Genomic DNA, 25,044 nt, shown 5'->3' with positions numbered 1-25,044 from the left:
GGGTCAACCTCATACTATCGATGAAGAGTTGATAACTTTTCTGCCTCTCTACTTCCTGGTTCTACTTTACTCTACTTCCTGGTTCATTTTAAAAGAAACACTGAACACAGTTTAAAAAAAAAAATTTTTAGAAACACGTAAAACAGCTTTGGAAAAAATGGTGACCCTAGTCCATGACATGTTGACATAAAGGTACGTATGTCTCATGCTCAAGTATGCTGCATATGACATGTGTTTGTTATCACCTCCCATGACACGTGTGCCATAAAATGTCACACTGTTGAAATGCAGGAAGATGTAACCTGACACAACTGACATGCAACAGTAATCCGACCAAATATTATTATATATTAATATATAAATAAATAATATATATATATATATATATATATATTTATTTATTTATTTATTTTTTAATAATAACACAGCAATGGGTAATACTGGTCATTATGCCATGCACATGACAGCTTTACATAGAGTACAATATTTAGTATACAGTAATAAGCAAAGTGACTTGTTTTACCCGCAATAACAAATACATTCATGACCACCGTGTTACAGCAGCATTAACAACTATATTAGATAACAAGGGGAACTATAACTACTTTTTTTGTTTCATTTATTGGAGCCAGAGACAACCAACAAATGGCACAAATTAGGACAATAAGACAAAATTTAAATTGATAGTTTTCAAGCATTTCAATTGTAAATAAGAGTTAAAAGTTCAATAATGACTTCTTTTTTTTTTTGAAAATCCAAAAAAGTCTGTTTACAAGTCAATCTACATAATCTGGACAGCAGTACGTCATAAAAACAGGCTGAATTTATACTTTACAGGTTAGTAAAATGTAAAAAAAAAAATGTATAGGGATTTTTGACATTATTTCAATCTAATTTCATTTGTATAGCGTATTTTACAGCAGTTGTCACAATACGCTTCACAGACAACCCTGGCCTAAACCTCCACAGAAGCAAGCCTAAGGCAACAGTGGGAAGGAAAAACTCCCTGTGGCAGATGGGTAGAAACCTCGGAAGGAACCAGGCTCAAGGGGGAAACCCATCCGCCTCTGGTCGGCTCAGGGTGCCGACTGGTAACCAACATGTCAGTCAGATTTATAGGGTTTATGATGTATTTATTCTGCATACATACTGCACTGTATGTATTCAGATGTATGTACGTATTTAATGACCAGCTGGCTTTACAATAGCTGGTATAGGGGTGTTCGGGGGTTCATGGCTTAAAGTAAGAAAGTACACTCTAATGTATTTCGAATGCATTGTTTTGATGTCCTGCTTATGAATCTGTACTGTGGCAGTGCACCACGGCATACCAGTGCACCCAGTGTCATGCTCAATTGTCACTATTGTCTCTCCCAGTGAGGGAGGCTTTTTGACAGACTGGGATGACAGCATCTAGTCACATACTAGCAACCGGCACTGGTAGATCCAAAGCCTTGCTTGCCTGTACTCTCATGGATCAATAGTGGAGGTTGAAGCAATGAGTGCTGATAAATTTGGTTGGAAATTAAAAATTGGGAGATAAAGGGGGGGTAATGGTGGGATCTTGAGACAACTATCCCTGATCACTTACCTGATTATATTTTTCATAAGCCTCCGTCCTGCGCATTTCACAAAAGGCCTTAAAGGACTCAGAAAGGGAAAATCTTGATTTGAAGTGTTTCAAAGAACATGGCAATGGACACTGTTTATTACACCCTATTTTGCTTCTCAGAAATACAGAAGAATAGGCACAATTGCTTGAGCATAGTACTGTCTGACAGCACTGTTATTCTCAAGATGATATTAAAGAAAATAAGGGACAGCTCCTGGGTCACTGACAACAGCTCTCATTTTACACATCATTTATTCTCTAACTTTTTAATATCCACAGCCAAGGAGCTAATATATATATATATATATATATATATATATATATATATATATATATATGATCCACTCCAATATCATTATGTTATTAGTTGATTCCACTGCCTTTAATCAGCAGAGTAATTCATCTCCCGGGACAGTAAGCTTCTCTCATGCGCAATTACGCCGCGCACTACGCTTGCTGATTAGGCAGAAACACCAAAATAATTCATCAGAAAAATTGCAAAAAGAGTTCATCAAGCGTGCGACTCTGAAATCCCACTCTGGACCTCTGCTTCTTAATAATTAAACCTCGCAATTAAGCCAGCTTACCATACGGATGAGGGTGAGGGGGTCCATGCACTATTCATGAGAATACATAATTATGCGATATATTCCCGGAATTAAAAAAAGGCGAAGGAAATTCACAACGGGGCTGTCAAAATGCAGACGTTTTTATTTGGTTCATGGCGCTTTTTATCTTGCGTGTGAGAAGCTTTCGGGAGAAGTGGGCCGCGTCCCTTCGCTGGTTTCCGCGGCGCAAGCTTGCAGGTCGGTCAATGGATTCTATGGGAGGGGGAAAAAAACACACAGATGACACGTTCGTAGCCGTGTGGGGCACCAGTATCACAGAACAGAAAATGCAGCAAATGAATTCCGATTAAAGACAGGTCTGTCCACTGACTGAGCATGTGAAAGGTGAAGAACTTAAACTGAAAAGGAAGTCGACTATTGAACGGCACGACGAATTATAGGTTAGTGTTTGGTGGGCCGAATTGCCCTTGTTGGTGCCTCAGGCCTATACACGATACTGGCAGCTGCAGACAAGGTGGCCAAAATCTTGTTTTAATCTGTAGCCGTGGCTTGCTGTAGCTGTGAATAGACTGAACTGGCAGTCGAAAGGAACGTGTGCAGCGCTTCACAGAAGCGTCTGTCAAGAGCTGAACGTGTGATGATCACAGGGTGCTGGGCCAGCACCCCACACGTACCGACTGCCTGAACACTGGAGCTTCTACTTCTCATAGTTTTTCTTTTTTGATCATAGAGGTCATGGAGAGGGCTTCAGATAAGGGACACCAGAAGGCGTTGAAAATAACAAGCATACACCAGATTGGTCTGTATGGTAGGCTATTTGCTTAGTAAAAGGTTATCTGGGTGTTGAGAAACAAAGAAAAGCAGCTTTCCTCATCAATTTGGACGTTACCACAACTGGGACATTACCAATCACTTCATGGTAAGGTACAAAGTTGCTTGCACATCAATGTGTATTTCATGAATAAAGCCCCATGCTTCATAATCTGAGGATGTGGCTGGTCTCACGTTACCATTGGAAATATGTTCCTTGATTAACATTAATATGTGCAGAAAAACCTGCATATGCACATTAAAGGGCATTTTTATTTACAGTTACGATTATTCCACACCTCTGTTACAATCATACTGACTAGGTGGTATGAATGTACGATTGGACTGCATGTACTTTGGTTTAAATTGTATCCGAGTCAATTAATTATGAATGTAATCGAAACGGCTAATGACATGTCACTGCTGTTTGAAGTAAAATTTCATAGTGCTAGGCAAAATATTTCCAGAGCAAAATCCAAAAATTGCTACATTTCTCTCCCCTACATTAAGACAAATGTTTAAAAAACAGAATGTGAAAGGAAACGTATAGCTTTACTCGATTTCTCACCATTAAGTTACACGTAAAATGCGCCAGAATGGTTCAAGAAAAATACATAGACAATAGACAACATTTTTCTCATTAAAAAACAAAAAAGGCCCTTGCAACTTAATGGCGGCAGTGTCTATGACAGAAACAATGGGAAGCAGGCACACAAATTGAGTTCAGAGCGGAAAATAATAAGCATGAATTTGATTAACTTTTCCGCCCAGTACAAGCTGGTGTTTCAAAACTGATGCAGGCCACATGTACCTACCTGTGAATCACGGCGCGCTGGAGAATTGCTCGAAGGGACTGCCCCGTTTTCTTCATTTGTCTAAAATAAATAAATAAAAGAGGAGTCAGGTGGTGAAGTCTTGCAGCGAGATCGGTTTTCAAAGCAACACAAGCGACTCGTTAAGACCAAGACAAAAGATTTGAGCATTCAGGCAACATTTTAAATATTAAGTGCATGTGTGAATATTGGGAAGTGCTGACTGCCTTAAACAAATTAATACTACATTTTGATTCATGATGATGTAATTACTCTCAGCAAATTAAAATTCTTCATCCCTGATAAATCACACAAAGGAAATCTGAATTTCTAGAGAGGGATGTGAATATTCATCTTTGCAAGGGCTGTTCAATTATTTCTTGCAGCAAAAGTGTTTGTCTCAAATATATTATGCAGAGGGGAGAAAAACACAAGTAGCATATTTAGAGTTACTTATTTATGAGGTGAGAGTATTGGAGGGCACAACGGTTAATATGGGAACCGTATAAAGCAAATTAACAAAGTTGTCTGGGGAATAGGATTTTGGCTCGCACTGCAGTGCATTATCACATCAGCAAACAAAAGCTGAAAACTTCCCAGGAATTTGTCATCAGACCTAATTAGGCGCAATCCGCGGGTTCACTGAGTGCTTTATGCTTTCAAGGAAGCTCAGCAATATAAAAAAGAAATTGCAGCGCTGAATGCGTTGTTGGAATGACCGAGTCCACACACGGCTTTCCTGGTTTCTTGCTGGGTGGAATACTTCAATAAATACCTTTAAATAAATAAATACCAGACACAAAACAGCCTTTCTATCAATGTCATGTTCATGATTTACATGGATAAACTTCAAACTGACATAAAGGTTGTCATTCAGGACTAGTCACTCCTGACTGAATTTGATATAACATTCTTTAAATTGGCACATGGAATAATTTAACCATAAAATATTATAGAAGAGTGCTCACAAGCGTGTAGCGTGTTTATGAGAGAGAGAGAGAGAGAGGGAGGGAGAGAGAGAGAGACCTTTCATCTTTGATTCCCTTTTATTTAACAGTTAAAGGAGACATACTGTTATCCAAATATTTCAAACATAAAAATAAGAAGAAACAAAATCAAAACAAGAAAATAAAAACAACGAAAAACCTATTACTAACCACAGAAAAAAACAAAAGCCAATACAAGCCAAAAACAGACTAACCCATTCAAACAGTCCACTAATGACATGACTTTATAGAAGGCACTCATTAGGCACTCAAATGGCCCCCTCCGTACACACCACTGCCCATACTCTTCTGAAACCCCCATAGTCCTTTGTCATTTCTGCATGAGTATGGCTCCATTAGACTTGAAAGAACAAAGTGTCTAAAGAGCAGTCTTGCACAAAATGAGGCCAACCATATAGCCAACTTTTAAAATTCACTAAGCAACTGTCTATACGAGTACCCAGGGCCAAACACAAACACCTCTTCCAATACAAAAAACAAGTCCACCAGTCAATTACACTCCGGGAAAATATGAGCTGTTGTCTCACCCTCGGAACAGAAAGGATACACTGTTCCCCCAACTTCTGCTGATACTTGCAAACCAGGGAATACCAGCCTGCCACTCCCGTCCCGGGAAGCGAACCCGTTCTCAAACTCTTCCCGAACCGCAACAGGCAAAGCCCACCATATCCCACCCAGTTTTCCCCCAGTGATTCGCCCTGAATGAGAGCCTATTTGCTCTGCCACAGTGCATGCTGTCCTCTGACCTATCGGGCCCTGCAGGTGAGCCAACTTACATAGACCAGCTCTGGGAAAAGATAATGCAGAGCATTGGAAAAAATGGCTCCAGCAGTATTAATGGGTTACAGAAAATGGGCTCGTCCAGGACCCACTAGCATGGGACCCGACCCCAATCCAGAGGCCCCTCCACGGACTTTGTACAGCCGTCTGTACAGCCGTCAGTGCTCATGTTGCCTGGGTTCAGGAGGAACCAGCGAATGTCCAGCCCCAATCCCCCCATCCATCTCTACAAGCTCTACAGACTACAAGCTGGATCCCTCCAGCAAGACATCTTCATGATACAGCCACCTCTGTACTGCCCGCAACCGGAAAGTTGCCACTCTGCTTTCAAGATCGATAAGGCCCTGCCCCCCTTGCTGGAGTTGCTGATATAATACCCCTGCCTTCAGCCAGCGCTGTCCTGACCAAAGAGAGAGAGACAGAGAGAGAGAGAGAGACAGAGAGAGAGAGAGAGAGAGAGAGAAATTATATACCATGACTGAACACATTTCACACCTCCAATGAATCATGATGCTTTACTACCGATATCAACGGATTCTAACAGCCCCTGTAAATAACTGGGCCGTTGTTTGTGTTGCCAATAACCTTTTCAAGGAGAGTCATTATAGACCCCATGCAGTCTGAACAAGTGCTGAGTAAAACATCATCAATTTAAGGAAAATTCCTTTGACATTGTTAGAATTTGCGTATTGGTGATATACTGTAATACGCGCTCAGGGTCCTGTTTTCTTGTTTTGTGCAGTATCTCGCTTTTCAGTGGCTAAACTCGAGTTCTCTAGACGACGTGACATCACGTGGTGACATTCCACAGCAGACACAGTGCAGTTTAATGTGATTGAATCAACTCCTATATGCTCCTACTGAGAGACATTGATCAATTTATCAAGGAGACATACTGATTTTTGCCATGCTAACAGCCTCAATAGTCCAGAATGCAACAGCATGGCTTTGCAGCGGATTGGGGGCATCGCCACTTGCGTGGCCACTTTCTGATTTTGCTAGCTAATGTGAATCTAGCTGCCTGTGCACGCCGCACCCATTTATGTTACGAATAGCGATAGCATAAAATATACTTTATCCAAAGTCATGCAGGTTAGGTTAATATAGGGAGGCATTAACAGGGTGTAGGTGTGAAAAAGCACGCATGCTCAATAAAATTACACTTAATACATGCATTTTATTATTATTATTATTATTATTATTATTATTAATATCTCATAATAGGCCCTGAATTAATTGCACATTGCTTAAACATGTTTACTAATGATGTAAGTGTTCTAGCCTGGAATTTTCCTTTAAAACCAACACAAACCAGGAGAATGAGAGGTTTCCTATTTACACCCAATGGAAATGGCCATCAACAAAGTTTATTAAGATATGTGGGTTAGCATTCTGAAAAAATGTGTAAATAATTAACATACTTCGTCAGAAGGATAATCATTACTGATGTGATGATGATCTGACTCTCTCTCTCTCTCTTCGCTTCCTCTCTGTCATCAGTGAGGCCTGTACAATTAAGGCTAATAAAATCAAGGCTGTCCTACATTAAGAGCCTGGGTGTAATGTACTGAAACATGCTGAAATGTACCGGAATAGTCATAATTCCAATCTCAGCACCCCTGCTGGTTTTCTCTTTCCTCAGGAGCAAAGATTTTCCTCCAGTTTCTCCTTCTTAAGTTCCCTCTAGCTCCAGTTACCACAAACCCCAGCCTCAGGGGCTCAAGCGGTGCGCAGCTGAACAGGAGAGCGGAGCCAATGGCTCAAAGCCACAGGGAGGCCTGTGTGGACCTTCCTTCAGCTCTTATGCAAATCCAGTTCAAATCAGCCAAGGTTACTGGAGAGCTGCTGAGCCCTGTTATGTACGAAAGTAGTGTTCTATAGTGCTGTAAAACATGTAGGGGGTGACCAAGTCAAAGTAACACAGAGGCTGCTTGTCACCAGAATGCCCTGTAGAACTGAAGCTAATTAAGGTGTGTGTGCGTGTGTGTATGTGTGTGTGTGTGTGTGCCCACCTGTGCATGTACGTGTGTATTTCTGTGTGTGCGCACGCATGTGCATGTCTGTGTGTGCATGTGTGTGTGTGAGAGAGAGAGAGTCTGTGTGTGTGTGTGTGTATGCATATATGTGCAGCTAAAACATTTTGAACCTTGATGACCAGGTCTCTCTCATGTAAGTCACCCTCTGACAGATACATTCTGACAGCAACAATAGATAGGTGCAGCACACAGTGCATTTTCAGGCCTGATAGAGCAAATCTCTCCAGGGTCACGTCAGAATACCCCCACCGCCCCAGCAGGAAGGTTTTCAGTTATTGTCATGTTCCAGACAGCAGAGTATACTACGCCCAACCAGAAGTCTGTAAAGATCTTCCAAAATCAATTGTAAAAATTTAAACGTCATAGAAAAAGTCACTGTTTAATAAAAGTTTCCTCAGTAGTTCAAAGGGAAGAATTTCAGTGTAGCGCTGAAAATGCTGAATAGGGACAAGTTTAAGGACAGCATGTTTATTTGCGTCAGTTCTAGCACACTGAGCAAGAGTGATGTTCAATATTAAGCCCCAGTCTTGGAATCCCTAGAAAGATTAATATCTTGTAGCTACTTGGTAGAGATGAATACAAACACAGATCCTCCACGCAGTCTATTTTTTCCCAATTCCGGAGTGTCGGAGGATAGATGAATCATAATAAAAACACATTTTCACCTGGCCACCATATCTAGACGCGCAGGGGCATTTACTGCAGGAATGAGCCGTCTGGAGATTAATAGAGAATCTTCCCAACCGTACTGTGTTTGCAAGTTCCGGAAGCTTCTGCCCCTTGCTCCCTTGCAGACAATGACCCTGTAATGTGAAGGACACCCATGGCTCTCCTCCTGAGCGGGTTGTTTCCCATTGGTCTTCCAGGATGCGAGGCAGACCAATTTCAGCGCTTTGCTAAACTTGCAAGCGTATTCCCCGCAGCTTTCAGGAGTACATCCATTCCGCTGTCGATTCCCGCAACATAAATGGGTTTCCCGTGTTGCCCTCTATGCAGATGCGTTTCATAACGTCCCTCTGTCTGCCAAACGTCACGTCTCGTTTCTGTATCGCCTGCAGGAAGAACAGTCTCCGCAGAGGGCGAAAACATTCTTCATTCCGAATCGTGCAAACGCCTGTCAAAATAACGCACTTCACGGCGGTGAGGGTTCCTGCCCCCCCCCCCCCCCATGTTTTGGGAATCTCTGAAGGTAAATTGTGTGTGTGCGTGTGTGTTGTTTTTTGTTTTTTTTTTCCCTTTTTTCTGTTTTTCATTTTCAGATCAGTTCTGCTGTCGTTTTCTCACACCTGGAGTTACTGCAAAGGGGGGTGACACCACAGCCCGCAGAGCTTCAGAAATCATTTGTCGTATGATAGAAATTAAAACGAACGACCTTACTGCCAAACATCAGCATTCCGTTCAGGGACTGGCACTTCCTGTGCTGAGGGAGTGGTGGTGGGGGGTGGGTGGTTATGGGGATGCACATGGTCTGCCTTTTTCCTCGGGCAAACCATTTTCAGTTGGGGAGATAATTTTTTCCACTCGTCTCCCAATTTACAGCTTGTCCTATTGCTTGTCCCAATGTCCTTCATCCTTCTGGGAGGGCAAAAGCGAGGGCGGGCCATCCTCCAAAACTTCTGAAACCCCCCTGCTCCTTTTCTATTTAAATTACGCATTGCCCTGCCGGACATTTGTCCATGCTCAGCATCGGCACAGCCAGGAACTGAATATGGACCACATCACCACACCTAAAAAAAAAACATTTCGGTAGCTGGCTATTTTAACGCAGTGTCCATTCTCAATCACCTGCGTAATCTACGCAGACAAAAGACAGAGGAGCGACTCTGAATTCCACAAATTGTTTCGGGGGTTTTGGGAGTCCCCAGACTGGCCATGAAAAAATGCTCGATTTGTCATTGGACGCTCTCATAAAAAAAAGCTGTTTTAGTTGTGTTTGAGGTTGGTAAAGTTACCGTGTTAATTGTTCGAGGGAGAAGAGTAAACCCTCTAGACAAGATATCCCTCCAGAACCAGGGTTCAGTGACTGTGTTTAATTTCACAAACTGCTCCCAGCAGCCAAAAAATGCCTAATGCTCCAAACACAGGGAAAGTTTGATTTTAAAAAAATAATAGTGAAAATTTTGTCATTATCAGCAACAGAAAAAAAAAATCTTGGCAAGAGCCAAGGTATACAGAATTATGAAGACCTCTTGGGTTCAGGATTTTGGAACCCACTTCCATTTTTCATAAAATGGCCATTTTTATGATAATAATTACTGTAACATTACGATAACATTCAGTTAATAACAATGGGCTAGCTGTTAAATTTTTTAAGGCCTTTAATTTGTTACAGGCTGTTTTTGCTGTTTTATTCAGAGAGCATATGTACTGCTTGCCACGATTCAGCTGCAGCTTCTGAAATAAACAGAGTCAATTAATTATTCAGACTTAATCTAGTTCGAATAAGACAGAAAGCTTCGATTTTGCGAGGCATTCCAAAAGCGGAGACCCAACTTTCTATCTGTGCGTGAAGCAGAGACAAACAGCAACGTTTCCTTTTGCTCTCAAGTGGTTCAATAGCCTCGCGAAGGAAAACAGAGCGCCTTGCTCTGATTAATGAGCGTACACTGTCTAATGAACAGTAATCTAATGATATAACGCAGTCGCCCCCGAGCGCCCCCGGCAACACTCGCTACGGAAACCGGCGACTGTGGCTGGGGTTGATTAGAGTTGACCCTGAGTGTGAGGGAAGCTTTGAAACGCTGAACCTAACGTGGGAGGGGCAGCGGGAGGGGGGCGGCTCTCGTTGTAAAACTGATCGTGGACAAACGGGAGGAAAGAATCGCGCGGGTGGGGAGAAGAATGGGGGGGGGGGGATCGATGGAGCGATCGATGGGCGTTTGATTTTATCACAAAATTCCAAGGGAGAGGAAGGCAACTGATCAAATGTCCCCCCCCCACTCGTATCGGCGCATCCAGCCATATTAATTAAGAGGAAGCGCTTAGCCGACGGACCAATAAATCAGCCGATATCGTTAATTAAAACAAACGGTCGCGATAAACAGAAAATGTTGTGGGCTCGTATGGATATACTTCCTCTTCGAGTTAGGCCTAAATCTTTTCCACAGGGCATTGACTTCAGTGCGTTGTCCATTGTCCGTTGCTCGCCTTGGGCCCAAATACAAGTACCCTGAAATGCTTCCGATGCAACAACAAATACATTATGCAAGTTGCAAACGTTAAAACTAGCCAGATTGTGTCTAACCCACTGTTTGAATGCACTCATTTAAACAAAATTGCCTCCAGCTCCTTTACGCAACAACATTTGATTCCTTTATGCAACATTGATTGCATTTTTATGAGAGCACAACACCCCAAGTTGGACATCAAAATCATCCCAAAAGAAACTATACTGTGCCCACCTCCCCACACACATATTTCCTGAGTCCTGCCACACCTCTCCAAAAAAAAAAAAAAAATCTAATCAAATCAAATCCCATTCCCCGAATCAAACGCCCCTACCTCTTCGCCCTCCTGCCCCCAGAGAAGAAAATAAGTGGCAGCCATTGTTGTTCAGCCCAGTGATAATGATCCTGCCAATTAGCAGAGTCTAGGCTGAGGAAAATAATTCAGCTCTTTTGTGTCTTGGCTATTCTCTGGGTCTATGTTAACCCTCCTGTTATGTTGCGGGTCAAATTGACCCTTTTTAAAGTTTGAAAATCTAGGAAAAATACTTAAAATTATTTTTTCAGTATGAAACTTCTTCTACTGGCCTTAATTAGTGTAATCAACATTTTAAATGAAAATGGTTCATTTCATGTATTTGCAAACCCCCCCTGTATGGGGATTGACCCAGGAACATTTTTGCTGTACCTAAAAAATGAACAGAACAGGAGGGTTAATTCTGAATCAGCAACGTTCCCATCCAAGTAAATGTGGCAATTAATGAAAAATCTTATTGATGTGGCCTTTACCAAGGCAATAACTGCCCCGTGGAGTCAATAATTATTTAGATAAGAATTACCTTTATTACAAAAGAGCACACTTCAGCAATATTGTCATTGTGCTTAAACATCTCCCTTTGTTGTAACTGCTCTTGCTTGGAATGATGGTTTGCATTAAAAAGAAATGCTTGCTTGCTGATTGGGTCAAAGGGAGTTGATGGCTTTGGGTTTCGGAACAGAATGAAATTGCTCGGCATTACAAAGAGCCAGCCAGGGAATGGGCTCATTACTGAGTCGGACAATGCACATGTAATGATTTGCTGAAATGTATCGGGACGGAATAAATGTATTTAAATGACACCTCATTACTGTAAACCATAAGTCCTTGGGCCTCTAATGTTAAACTGAAAATGAATTTGGAAAAAGATAGCCTGAGATATTGCTTATGGGTACACTATATGCAAAGAGTGGAAGAGGAAGCTGTAAACAGACACTTGGCTGAGCAAGACTGATTCATCAAAGATATTCTAGTCCAGGTAGATGAGCAACTTCGGCGAGTTTACTGTCTATGATAGAGCAGTGCATTCTAGAATGCGAAAAGTGTTGTGTCTCCAAACCCGTTAATATGCACAAAGTGAGGCCTATATCCTGTTTGATTCTACGAGTTTTAAAGACACTGCTCATATTTTAGACAGCAATTAGAATCAGATCTTAGCCTGCTGATAAATATTCACGAGAGCTGTAGTTCAGTGCAGAACTGATTGGCCATTTCAAAGCCACGTCACGCTTCTTCTAAAGTGACTCGGACGGAAAGCGCCGCTCGTGCGATGATTGGAAGTTCTGTCACAGACTATCCCATGAAATCCCATTAATAAATCTATAGTCAGTTTAGGATGAAGATATAAGGCCTTTAATAATCCATTACGGTTTCATCATTGGCGCATGTATGAAATTTGACTTTTAAATGCCCGTTCAGCTTCCCCCAGCAGTTAATGGTGAGCATTTTAAGAGACTGGGTCTACTCAGGATAACTGCTGAATGGTAGACTGCAAAACCTCTTTGGGAGCATTTCGTTTTAATGAAAGGCATGATTCAGTCAGTCGAGCTGTAGAACACTATGCACTGAGTGGTAGCTCTGCTCGATTATAAACAACTACGCACCTCTCTCTCCATTCCAGCTGGGGGCAGTGGCAGCGTGTCGGCACCGGGGCTGAGGCGAAGGACTCCTCCAGACTCACTCGGGCTCGGCGAAGTACTGCCAGAGATCTGCCAGTGGAAAGGAAACCGAATGAGGCCAGGGCGGCATTTTACAGTCGCTAAAATGTGCTAAAACGAGCTAAGTCAAGCTGGTGCTAGTTTCACCGACCTTCCTAGAGCCCACTGAAACAGGCCTCAGAGTGCCTGCTGTCTCGGGCTGTTTCGGGTCAGCTTCACTGGGGGTCTGCTGCCCACTTCTGGTGTGAATCTTGCTGTGATTGCATTGCTCCTCTTCAATGACCTTGGCTTCAGTCTGTCAATGGAATAAGTACTCACAGAACTCACAAGACAGGCAACATGATCCAGCTTATGAGTACTTGTACTTCACTTGTAACCCTCACTTGTAACCCCAGCCTACAGTTAAATCAAGTTACTTGATGCAACTCTTTTTTATTCAAGATACATATTGCATGCCACAAGCATTTGCATTTGGTGCTTTTACAATGGATTGATAAAACAGCATTACCACGAGCCTGAACTCAATCAACATTTGTTCTAAGCAATGACTCACAACCAAAAAACTTTAGTTCTTTATGTTAGCTGGGAAGGGAATGGACTGATCAACCAACTTGCGACACTCGCATTTCAGCATAATCGCGAGTCAAAGCTAAGGACAAATGCCAATGAGTTTGTTCTGGTGATTGCTGAACTTGCCAGATACCTGTGTCTATTTGCAAGGGAAATTTAAGGATGAACGTTGATTGAATCGGGGGCCATTTTGTTTCACCTTGCTGGCTGTAGGTTTCATTTACCGCCAGCGGTGTCTACCTGATCAATGGGCAAGTCGGCCTTCATCCCTCTGTCTTCTTGTACTTCTGTCGCTCCCGCCATTTCCTTCCTCCTGCCTTTGGCTCTGAACACACCGCCCTCTGAGGAAAGCCATTAATCACTGTTACTCCCGGCGCGTTGCAGTCAGTCAGACGCCCGCGCGCCATCGTCTTTTTTATTCCTCCGTTTTTTCCTTCAGCTTCAGAGGTGATCAATAATTCCTTCAATCAATTCATTTATATAGAGTGCACGGTGGGACTGAAGGTTATTGCAAGTCTAGACGTTTACTTTTTTTTCTGTTTCACAAGTCAACCCCTGGAAAGTTGCGCTGAATATAGTATGGTTCTGACTTCTTAAAAGAGGATTACATTTTTTAAATTACATTATATTATTTTACATAAAGAAATATATTATATAAGTGTAGTAAATTATTATTATTATTGTTATTGTTATTATTATTATTATTATTATTATTATTAATAATAATAATATTATTACATAGGCTGTGGAGGGGCCTGGATACTCTGACTTATTGAAAAACAAATACAGCTGTTTCACATACACTGTTTGGAGGGGCTCCTAAGTGATGCATGCAGCTAACAGACTTGTGTAGGATCAGCCACACCTGGTCCAGAAGAGCCACATGTTCAGCTGACGTCTCTTATTACTGGACACTTAATTGATCAATTAAAGCAGCTGCTTACACACTTAACTCACCTCAACAAAAACAAGTGCTCCCCGAAACTCTCCAGGGCCGGCCGCCCCTGCACGTGCGCACAATGCAGTGAGGGGTCCGATGACCCAGCTTGAGTTCAGGTTACACAGCGCCAAAAGTGACCAAGGCCCTCATATTGAACCTCCAGCACAGGCCACTCCTGCAACAGTCACTACTCCTGCGAGCTCTCCTGACTGACTACAGCAACCTCCTACTGCTGGTTTTATGACTATAAAACTCTCTTTCATGTGTAAAACACAATGTCCCAAGAGTGTGACGTTGGGGGGGTTCGGAACCACAGAGGACCACCATACAGCCTGCCATAAGTATAGCTTTGCCTTGGCTAGACCTGGACAGTGTCCCTATGCAGACTGATACATCCAGTGCATTTTTCAAGCAAAACTAACAGTCTGCAGCCTTCAGCATTCCCCCCATTGACTCCCTTCACTGAGGAGCTTCAGAGATGTTGTGCAGACCCAAAATCGCTGTTCCACCACATAAGTGATAGCAGACATTTGGCTGCTATGCAGCATGCAGGTAACTATGGGGTGAGCGGAGATCCAAATATCACCTCATAATTTCCCCTGATGAAACCCTCAAAGCAAATGCCCACTGTCCCTGACCATAGTGCCCTATGACAGACAATGTGCTCACAAGTGGTTATGACATAGCAGCCTATATGGATCACATTGGCAACTCTATGCCCCACCTTATTCTGGCCTTATCCCACACTGCATGAATCAGGTGATGTGATGGCTCAGACTCTGGGTGATGCATCACTCCAGACCTTTGCTTTTATGTCAAGGAACAGTGGTACGTCGCCAGGTCTGGCTGTCTCAGTCCCTCTTGTCAGAGAGAGGGCGAAGGATTCTTTGTTTGGTTCCAGTAGTTCCAAGGCAGGTGTTCAGACCAGCTGCACAGCAGACTCTGGAATGCAACATGCGAGTAGGCCAAGTCAGCCAGAAGTTTGCTGACTTGGGGAGAGGGTCGGTACCTGTATCCTGGCAAGGTGGTCCTTCTGGGCAATGCTTTAGACATTCTTATCCACCTGCTTGTCCAGGTGGCTAAATAAGGACCCATCACTTGACAGCACAACCTGATCGACACAAGCAGGTCACAGAGCATGTACAAACCACTTTCCAGAAGTCCTGTAATTACACTTCTGGACCCCCAAATCGTTGATCCCCCAGGGCTGCAAGAGTCCACGGGGGTAAGTCCTGATGCCTCAAACAACAGACACCTGGGTGGTGGCTACACTGTACCAGGGCTACCACCTACAATTGCGATGCCAGCCTCCAAATTTCAATGGGATCAGAATGACTCGGGTCAATGCTCCCATGCAGTCTCTGGCCCTCTTCCAGGAGGTTTCCTCCCTACTGGAGAAGAATTCCATAGAGCAAATAGAGCCTCATGCACAGCACAGTGGGCTCAACTCAACATACTTTCCAATATGTACAGCAGCAGTCCCCTTACCATTACATGCAAGATCAATAAAAATCCTTCCATATCTGGAGAATTGGCTAATTGTCTCCCCAACCAGAGAATACGCAGTGCAGGATACAGCCATCACACTCTCCCACCTGGACTAAGTAGGCCTCACATCACGTCAATAAGTTGTTTTCCAGGGGGTGACACTGGACTGTCAGCTTATGAGAGCTTCCTATGCTAAAGTTGCATTGAGGCCATACTCCACCTGATCCCCCATTTTCAGAAGCACCAGGTATTGAGTTTCATTCCCTTCCTCCGGCTGCTCAAAGTGCTGACTGCAGCATAAGCAATATTACCATTGGGCCTTGTCCCCTTGCATCCCATGCAAATGTGGCTAAACGGTCCTGGAGTCCTGGTCCTGGTCACGCATATTCTTATGCAGACAGGCAGCACCTCTGCTGTCTATCAGCTCAACCACCAAGGGGGAACCAGGTCAGCAGCAGCTTTGTGGGTGGCACAGTAATTTCACACCTGGGCCTTTTGTCATCTGTTACTCCTCAGAGCTGTGAATATGCCTGGCACATTCAATCAAGTGACAGACTTTCTGTCCCACCAGAAGCCTTCCCTGGGGGAGTGGAGACTCCACCCAGATGTGGTGGACCAGATCTGCAAAATTCCATGGGTGAGACCCAATTGAAGTGGCTATCTATTAGGATGCATTTCTTTGGGCCATTGCATCTGTGAAATATGATGGAGAGCTTCACACCCTGTTAGCTGCATGCAAGTTGCATGCGGTGGAACCCTGATGGCTCAGGGGTCATACTGAGGCAGAACCCATCTTTTCTCCCAAAATGTCTATCTCCTTTTCAGATAAATCAGAGGATTGTGTAGGGAACCTTAACCCCCCAAGCCTAGTATGGAAAAGGGGTTGTAATGGGAGTAACAGTGCCTAGTGTGTGTACTTCAAGGCATATGTTCGAGCAACAGCCAGCCTTTGTAGGACTGCCATGATGGCCACATGATGGCTATTCCACCCGGTACAGGTCTACCTCCTGGGATGCCTTGAATGGCATACCATTAAAGAATATATGCGCTGCACCAACCTGCACTTCACTATGTATTGTTGACGTTTCTATAGATCACCGTAGCCACTCAGCATGCTGTTTCAGCAGCCTTCTTACCAGCACCCTTGCAGTCATGAGATGGTTAAGTTTCCTCATGACTATGGTGGTTTGAGCCATCTAGTGCTATAAGCACAATCTCTGATGGTCAGGAGGAATGATATATAATGAGAGTTACGCATGTAACTACGGTTCTATGAATTCCGGATGACCACCAGAGTTCCCTGTCACTCAGAATCTTGTGAGCGTCTGCTAAATGCCTGTAATGAAACCTGTAATGTAATGAAATGAGATGTGCAGATGATATGTAGATGATTTATGGGGGGCATGCTGCGTAAAGTCATCTACGTCACCCGTGACTTTGTTTTTACATGGTCTAGTGATGAAGATCCAGTGCTTTTAGCGCCGTTTCTCACGGTCAGGAGGAATGAAATACAACCTGAGGTTTTAACTTCAGCTAAGCATGCTGCAATTGACCAAGTGTGTTCAAAGACGGGCCTCAAACTGCACCTATCACTAGGATTCCCCTTGACGGTCATCCGGAATTCACAGAACCACGGTTACACGCGTAACTCTAAACACCTAAACACAAGTGTTTAAACATCTAGACCACAGAACCAGCAGTTCTGTGGTCTTGGGGTTTAAACATGAGGTTTAAATTCCAGCTAAGCACACTGCAATCGACCAATTCGGTCTAATTTACGATTTGATAGATTTATGATCTTTGAGAACCTACCTCTTTACCAAGTATGCCAGTCGTGTGCCATGTCACAATATATTCCATGCCAGTCACACATGTAGTCACAAAGGCAAATCTCATGTTTAAGAAAGTGATGTTTATACAGTAATGTATTGGGACAGTGACACAATTTTTGTTGCTTTGGCTCTGTACTCCAGCACACTGGATGTGAAATATGATAATGAATATGTTAAACTGCATGTTGTCATTTTTAATTTGAGGCCATTTACATCCACATTGGGTGACCTGTTTCGGAATTACAGCCATTTTTATACATAGCTCCCTCATTTTAGGGAAGCAAAATTAATTGGACAGTTGGCCGCCTAGTTGTTTCTCGGCCATCAGTGTGTTTGTATGATTAGTTCATGCACAAGAAAGCTAAGGCTGTAATTCCTAACTCATATTCATTATTTTATTTCATATCCAATGTGCTGTAGAATCAACCAACAAGAAATGTTTCACTATCCAAATTGACTTTTACATTTAACTATACAGTACTGTGCAAAAGTCTTAGGCACCCTAGCTTTTTAAATATAATATATAATATATATTTGGTCTTAGACTGACACACTAATGCAGAAAACAATATTTTTTGTTTTCTGCATTAGTGTGTCAGTAGAAAAGAGCAAATTTGAGATTTCCAAACATGAATTTTCCAAAAAATGAAATTTTACGGATGCATTTTTGTATTTTGTTAAATAAATAATAATTTAAGTAATAGACTACTTTTCAGATAAAAACTTGATCAAGGGTCTTCTGGGATTACCTGGAGAGCCAGAAGCAAGCAAAACAGCCAAAATATGCAGAAGAATTGTGGCAAGTTCTCCAAAATGCTTGGAACAACCTACCAGCTGATATAAAACTGCAGGACAGCGTACCTAAGAGAACTGATGTAGTTTTAAAGGCAAAGGGTGGTCACACCAAACATTGATTTTATTTAGTTTTTAACTATTTACTGCTCTTTATATTATTTTTTCGATATTTATAACCTTTCATTTCATTATTTTTGAAAGCATCTTAGCTGTACAGCATTTTTTTACAGGTGCCTAAGACTTTTGCACAGTACTGTGTATCTGCAAATTATTCTCTTTTCCAAACTACATTAAAAATAATAATAATATTTAAAAAAAGATTGCTTTTGTTAAAATATATATATTTTTTTAAATGGGCATCATTCCCTGCTTTTACGGATCCTTTTATTGGTGCTTTCCTGTCACCTATTGGTAAAATAAAGGTACTACAGCATCTTTGGGGGAACCACTCGTTGAATCATTGAGTAACGGGGTAATGCCATTTATGAAGCTGCCTCCTTAGGTCAGAGCCACAGCCTGCCCATAAAGTCTACAGTCCACAGAATTAGCAGTGCACGTTTCAGTTAAATAAAAGTATTCCTCTTCTGTAAATATTTCCAGAAGAAGGAGTTCCTCATTACAAGTAAATATCACCTTTATGATATACATGAGAATCAGGCTGGTGTGGTTACAAAAGCCCCAGCAAGCATCTGAAGTAAGTGTGCGAAGGATGGAGACGGCAACCTTTTGGTATGCTACGGGTTACAACTCCCTGTATCTCAGGACAAATTGGATTAGCTTTATTGCTTTTAGCTGCCACGGGCTAATTCCGTTCTCCAGGGTAGCTGGGACCGAACCCATCAGTGATCGCGACAGCGGGGCTCTTGTGAACGTTTCCAGACAATTGGCTGGGCTGCCTCAACCCCGAAACATGAGAGACGCGATGTCCAAAACGCACACAACACACATACACACATGTGCGCGTGAGCACCGAGCTCCCCCAACGGCATCTGCTGGAAACTGAGAAAGGATTAGCTTTTTAGCATTTGCAGGCCTCCTGAGTTAATGAGCCATCTTCCTCAGCGCTTTTACATTTTAATGGCGAACCCCCGCCCATCCCGACACGCAGACGCACGCGCGCACACACACTGGCCGACATTAATGATTCTGACACAGTGTCACCCTGCGCTTGCCCGTCCCTCAGCGGTGGCTTAATGCAGTTAAAAGGAAGCCCATGGCTCACTTTTCTAACAGTTATAATGAGTTTATAGCCCAGCTTTGGTTTGCAGGGCAATCCGGTGTCCAAGGGCCAGCCAGGGAGGCTCTAGTGAGCTGCCTTTATAAAAAGGGCCCACAGGCATAAGGTCCCTGTCCTGCTAATGCACACAAAACGCCAGAAGGGGAAAAGTGACTGAGGCGATGAGGTCGTCACCATGGTGGTTATGTGTCAAACTATGGCATCATCGCTGTCAGCTTGTAATTACTGTACTTAGCGGGTATCTCCACGTAGCAAGGTCATGACACTGGTCACTGTTTTTTTTTACTTATTTTTTTAGTTCCCCCTGCCTCATCATTCAACAGCATCTCATCTGGTCTACTGAGCATGTGCAGTCTGTTTGCACCAGTTTTGCTAGCAGCTAGCAGCTCAGTAAGTGGACTGCAGCGTGAAAAGAAACGGGCTGGTTGCAGGAACTTTGGAGCAAGTGCGTTACTGTGCGCGTAACTAAGCCTGGCCTGCCTGCCCTCAACGAATGCCCTGATTGAGTGCATTTACGGTATGATTCGTATCCTTGAGCCTGTCTGAAGCCTCAAAAGGGGCCGTGCTCTTTCTAAAGGTGGCAAACATGCTTCCCTGATGTAGGTCCATCTAAGAAGGGTGAGTTAAAAAGTCTGCACACACACATACGCACACACAAACACACACACATACATACACACATAGACAAACACAGACCTAAGGTGATTTGTGAAGTCAAAGGAATATGTATCCAAAGCCTCTCCTATATCCAGCGCACACACATACACACATACACAAAGACATAACTCTCTCTCACTCTCATGCAAACACACATACAGTACATGCACATGCTCACACATGCATATACACTATATATAGACACACTTGCAGACATGCTTCTCAATCTTCAAAAGGCCCAGGTTGTGGGGAGAGAGAGCGTATACCTGCAACCTGCTGAGAAGACGGATGTGGGGAGATGAGACGCCTACCCCCCGCTGTCAGCAGATGTGGGACTGCGGAGGCCTGTTTGTGTGGTCTCTCTCTTTCCGGCTTGGCATGGAAGTAGGAATCCGCGTGTTTTTTCAGGTTCCCCCTGGCAGGGTTCTCCACCTCATCTCCCAGAGACCGCACTCTGAACTCTGGAGACTGAGAGGAAGCACAAAAACACAATATCGCACACAGACACACGCGCTCAAACATCACCCTCACTTATATACACAAGCACACGCGCGCACATTACACGACTTTGGCTACCCTCGCCTTTGTACATCCGAACACGCGTGCGTGTGGCCGCTCGCACCCGAGCTCGTGTGTGTCTTTGTGCCTACGTGGGTGCGCGCGCACGCGTTTCGCGCTCGCGGTTAACGCACACAAAATAAAAACCCCCCAAACTTGTTCTCTGCCCCCCGTTCTTCCGTCTCGCTCTCGCGTTTTTCATTGACCTCAATTTTTTTCGTCAGCTGACACGCTCCAAAGCGCGGCGGACTCCCGCCGGTATTGAATTCATGTGTTTCCAATAGATCCTACGCGCAGTCAATCAATCACCCGGGAGCGCGGCTCGCTAATCATTTATTGATGGAACGGGCCGGCCGCGCATATCTAAGCGCATTCGTCTTATTTATCAAGCCAGATCAAACAATGGGGGATCCAAACGGGCTTAAAGGGGGAAGCGGCTTCCAGGGGATAGCTTATTCTTCGGGGCAGACGGCAGACGCGTATTGATGAGAGCGGGGGGCTCGGGAGCCGGATCGGGGAAGTGGAGAGAGGGAGAGAGAGAGAGAGAGAGAGAGAGAGAAAGAGAGAGAGTGCACGCAAAAGAGAAAGAAAGAGGGAAGGAGGTAAAAAAACAGTTGTAAGAGTTTGCGGGCCTTCGCAGATTGCGACATGCACAGCTGAATGAATTCCTTGTCGTAGTGCGCTTTGGTTCTTTTTTTCTTAGGGGGGGGGGGGGGGGTTCTACATAATCATTAGGCAGCAAGGGTGAGATCTGGGCCTCCGTGGGGACGGAGGGGGGGTTTTTGGCTCAGTGGTTTTTTTCAGTTAGCCGCTGCGCTTCTGGTCGACCCGCAGCTGGGTCGCGGAAGATTACTCGAGGATGAGTTCAGCTTTCTTCTACAAGAATTAACTTCAGGCTAATGCTGACTGCTCACCTGCTAGTACAGGGGGGCTCGGGAGTGGCACAATACTAACTCATACGTTTCTTCACTTTTAAACGTACAGGCGATGCCAGTTGACATTCCTTTGAATTTCACAGGCCTTCTGTGGGTTTCTGTACAAACTGGGGGCGGGTTCGCTCGATGACTGCAGCCCGGAGAGAAATGAGCGTTCAGTAACGCTTTGATATTCTCTCAGTGCATCCCACCTGCTCACTTTCTTGTGTGAGCTGCAAGATGAGAGCTCCGAAGCGTACATTCCTGACAAACCACTTTCCTGTGGCATCAGAGCACTGAGTGGCACAGAGCAGGAGACCAAATGGGAGCAACCTGAAATAATATTTCCTCTCTTTTTGGTAGTTAATGAAACAATAAACTGCAATTCACAACATGAGCAAAAAACACAATCAAAACCAAATGCATTCGAACAGGTTGAACAATAAACCGACTGGAACGTAACACAATTCTCTACCAATACAATACGAACAGAATTTAAAAAAACATTAAAGATAAAAAGTCAATGTTGGAGTAAAATGTCTAATGCAGGGTTGTCCAACCCTGTTCCTGGAGATCTACAATCCTGTAGGTTTTCACTGAAACCCTAACAAAGTGCACCTTGTTCCACAACTATAAATCTAATTGAGCTGCTAATTCGTACAATCAGGGGTGCCGAGTTAGGGTTGAAGTGAAAACAAAATTGAAATTGGTTGAAATAAAAGGACGGTAGATCTCCAGGAACAGGATTGGGCAGCCCTGGTCTAATGTCTAAATGTTGTTTGAAAATACATTGGTCAGAGAGAATAGAATGCCCCCTAATGAAGTCATCTGGGACAAGCTGTCAGTGATACCAGCACATGAGCAGAGCAGTTAAGGGGCAGCATGTGTAGCCAGAAGGTTGCAGGTTTGAACTGCTGTGGGGACCCTGTCGTGACATCACTTAGCTGAGCCTGCCTCAGTAAATACCCTCAAGCATAAATTGATAATGAATAAAATGCAAGCTCTACAGGTCGCTCGGTGTATCATAAATAAGTAATGCCATCTAATGTAATGTCCGATGCATGGCATTGTTCTCAGTGCACCTGGCAGGGTAGTGTAATCACATCTTGTGCTGCAGCGATGAGCACACTGGATACATGTCCTTTCCACCACCGTGCTCCATTATTAACCACTGTTACCAAGCTAAGCTACAGTACACCCGTTAGCATCAGGAACCTAAACATCACTGTGCTGTACTGACCTCAGAAACCAGTACTGACCTCATTGTGCTGTAGTGACCTCATCACCCTGTACTTATTTCATCATGTTGTGTTGACATGCTCCATACCAGTATCACCCTGCTCTAATGACCTCACTGTCCTTTTGTGACCTCATAATGCTGTTCTGACCGCATCAACCTGTCCTGACCTCGTTCTGCTGTATTGACCTCATCAGCCTGTACTACCAAGTGTGCACCATGTGCAAGTATGCATCTTTGAACATGGTCCAGGTCACTGACTCAGCTATTGCTGATATATGAGTCGCCGGTACATTGAATCAGAACACTTCCTGAGGTTTTATGGCCTAAAAGTGCTGCCCCACACTTCTTTTAAGGGAGAGAGGGAGATGTGCTGACTGGGCTGGTTTGTAATCAGTGACACTTATTAGCTGACATATGTTTTAAGAAATGTACGTAATAAAACATATTTTAATTCATATTCCTACAAAAGGGCAGAGAGATGCTAAGATGCATTTATGTCCAATGAGGTTTCCCTGTGAGGGAATGCTGACTTAGAAAGAAATTCAAAATGCTGAAACAAATGGGAAAAGCCATGTACAGGGAGGGAAAACACTCTAGGAGTATAACAAACTCCAAGATAAGGCAAATCAGGTACTAAAGTTTGTGCACTTATTTACATAAAAAAAGTAATTTTAGGACACATGTCCTAACACGGTCCATGACAGAAATAGGGAAGATCACGCTTTTAGGTCTGCGTACAGTGCCGCAGTATTGAATGAGCAATACCGGATTACCTGAAGGAGAGATTGCCTGATAGCTGTCTCTCTGCCTCCACCTTCTGGTGTAAAATGGGAAGACAACATAAATCTCAAAACAGAGGTCTACATCAGAGGTGGGAAACGAGGGCCATATCTGTTTCTGGTTTTCATGCCAACTTCTGGCCTTAATTACTTAATTAGCGCTAACATTTATGCCATCTGACATTTTAGCTACATTTCCTGATAAGCACATGAATGACAGTCAAAGACTGTCACATAGTAGAGGTAGAAACTTAAAGGGATTTTCAAGACCGGGCTTGGTACAGTGTTAGGTACTATGTAGTCTGTAGGTAATCAGAGCACAAGGTACAATTTAGTCCAAACATGGGCTGAATGGCCTGTTCTTGGTCATTATGTTATGTTATGTTGTATTCTACTGTCCTCATATGAAAAATTATATGTGTGACATAATCTTTAAGAGAACAAGTGTTGGTATATACAGCTAGTTAGCTCATTTAGCCTGGGTGATTTGGCAAAACAAAAACCTGCATACACACGGTTCTCCAGGATTGGAATTGTCTTCATTATAGTTTTACGGAGACCAAAAAACTGAATCATAAAAACTACACAAAGACAAATACTCTCTCAATAATACATTAAAGAACAGTAAAGATCCACAATGATTTACATTTTAGATAAAATGTGTCAATGCATAGCTATAATGCTAAGAGTGATTATGTGTATGATATTATGTATATTACTGGCAGCAAAAAACAATTAAGTTATGAGTTTTAAAATGTCTCCATAATAAAAATGCAATAAACCCAGATATACCCACACACATGTTCACTTGCACAAACACACACACACACACACACACGTGCGCATGCATGCATGCACGTACACACACACACACACACACACACACACACACACACAAACATAAATATTACATTCAGCAATTACTGTCTGAGTCCATTATCCGTTTGAAGTTATCCTGCTTTTAGTGATTAAAGGTCCTTACATTTAAATAGTGCTTATTGTGCACAATCAATTCATCCTAAAGCAACACCTGCAAGTCATTTTCCCACTAGATAAATTGGCAAAGGTGAAGCTGTCATTTTTCTTGTTTATTCTGAACAGACATCCAATATTTCATGCTGAACTTCTCTCAATACAAACAGCTGAATGTGCAGGTTGTTTGTGTATGTCTGTGTGTGGGGGGAGGGGGGGGGGGCGCTTCTGTGTGTGTGTTTCCATACACATTTCATTGTGTGTAGAAGCTACACATATCTTTCTTCACCATCCTTAA

General features: G+C 43.2%; 1 protein-coding gene across 2 annotated transcripts in view; it reads right to left on the bottom strand.

Annotated features, from left to right (window-relative positions):
• Window positions 1–2,295: 2,295 nt before the first annotated feature.
• The window catches only part of LOC135253922 (doublecortin domain-containing protein 2), a 34,563-nt gene continuing 11,814 nt past the window's right edge, over window positions 2,296–25,044 (bottom strand). The window contains exons 7-12 of one of the 2 annotated variants that reach the window (XM_064333774.1): window positions 20,550–20,751; window positions 13,575–13,675; window positions 12,916–13,059; window positions 12,711–12,815; window positions 3,807–3,866; window positions 2,296–2,433 (exon numbers count right to left, since the gene is read on the bottom strand). In XM_064333774.1, the coding sequence (XP_064189844.1) occupies window positions 2,344–2,433; window positions 3,807–3,866; window positions 12,711–12,815; window positions 12,916–13,059; window positions 13,575–13,675; window positions 20,550–20,751 (702 nt within the window). In that variant the 3' untranslated portion in view covers window positions 2,296–2,343. The remainder of the gene's footprint in view (window positions 2,434–3,806; window positions 3,867–12,710; window positions 12,816–12,915; window positions 13,060–13,574; window positions 13,676–20,549; window positions 20,752–25,044) is intronic. The other variant, XM_064333784.1, reaches the window with a different exon arrangement.

This window comes from Anguilla rostrata, chromosome 1 (assembly GCF_018555375.3).
Source record: "Anguilla rostrata isolate EN2019 chromosome 1, ASM1855537v3, whole genome shotgun sequence".
NCBI lineage: Eukaryota > Metazoa > Chordata > Actinopteri > Anguilliformes > Anguillidae > Anguilla > Anguilla rostrata.
The sequence above is the reverse complement of the archived record's forward strand: the minus strand, read 5'-3'. Positions and strand labels throughout refer to the sequence as shown.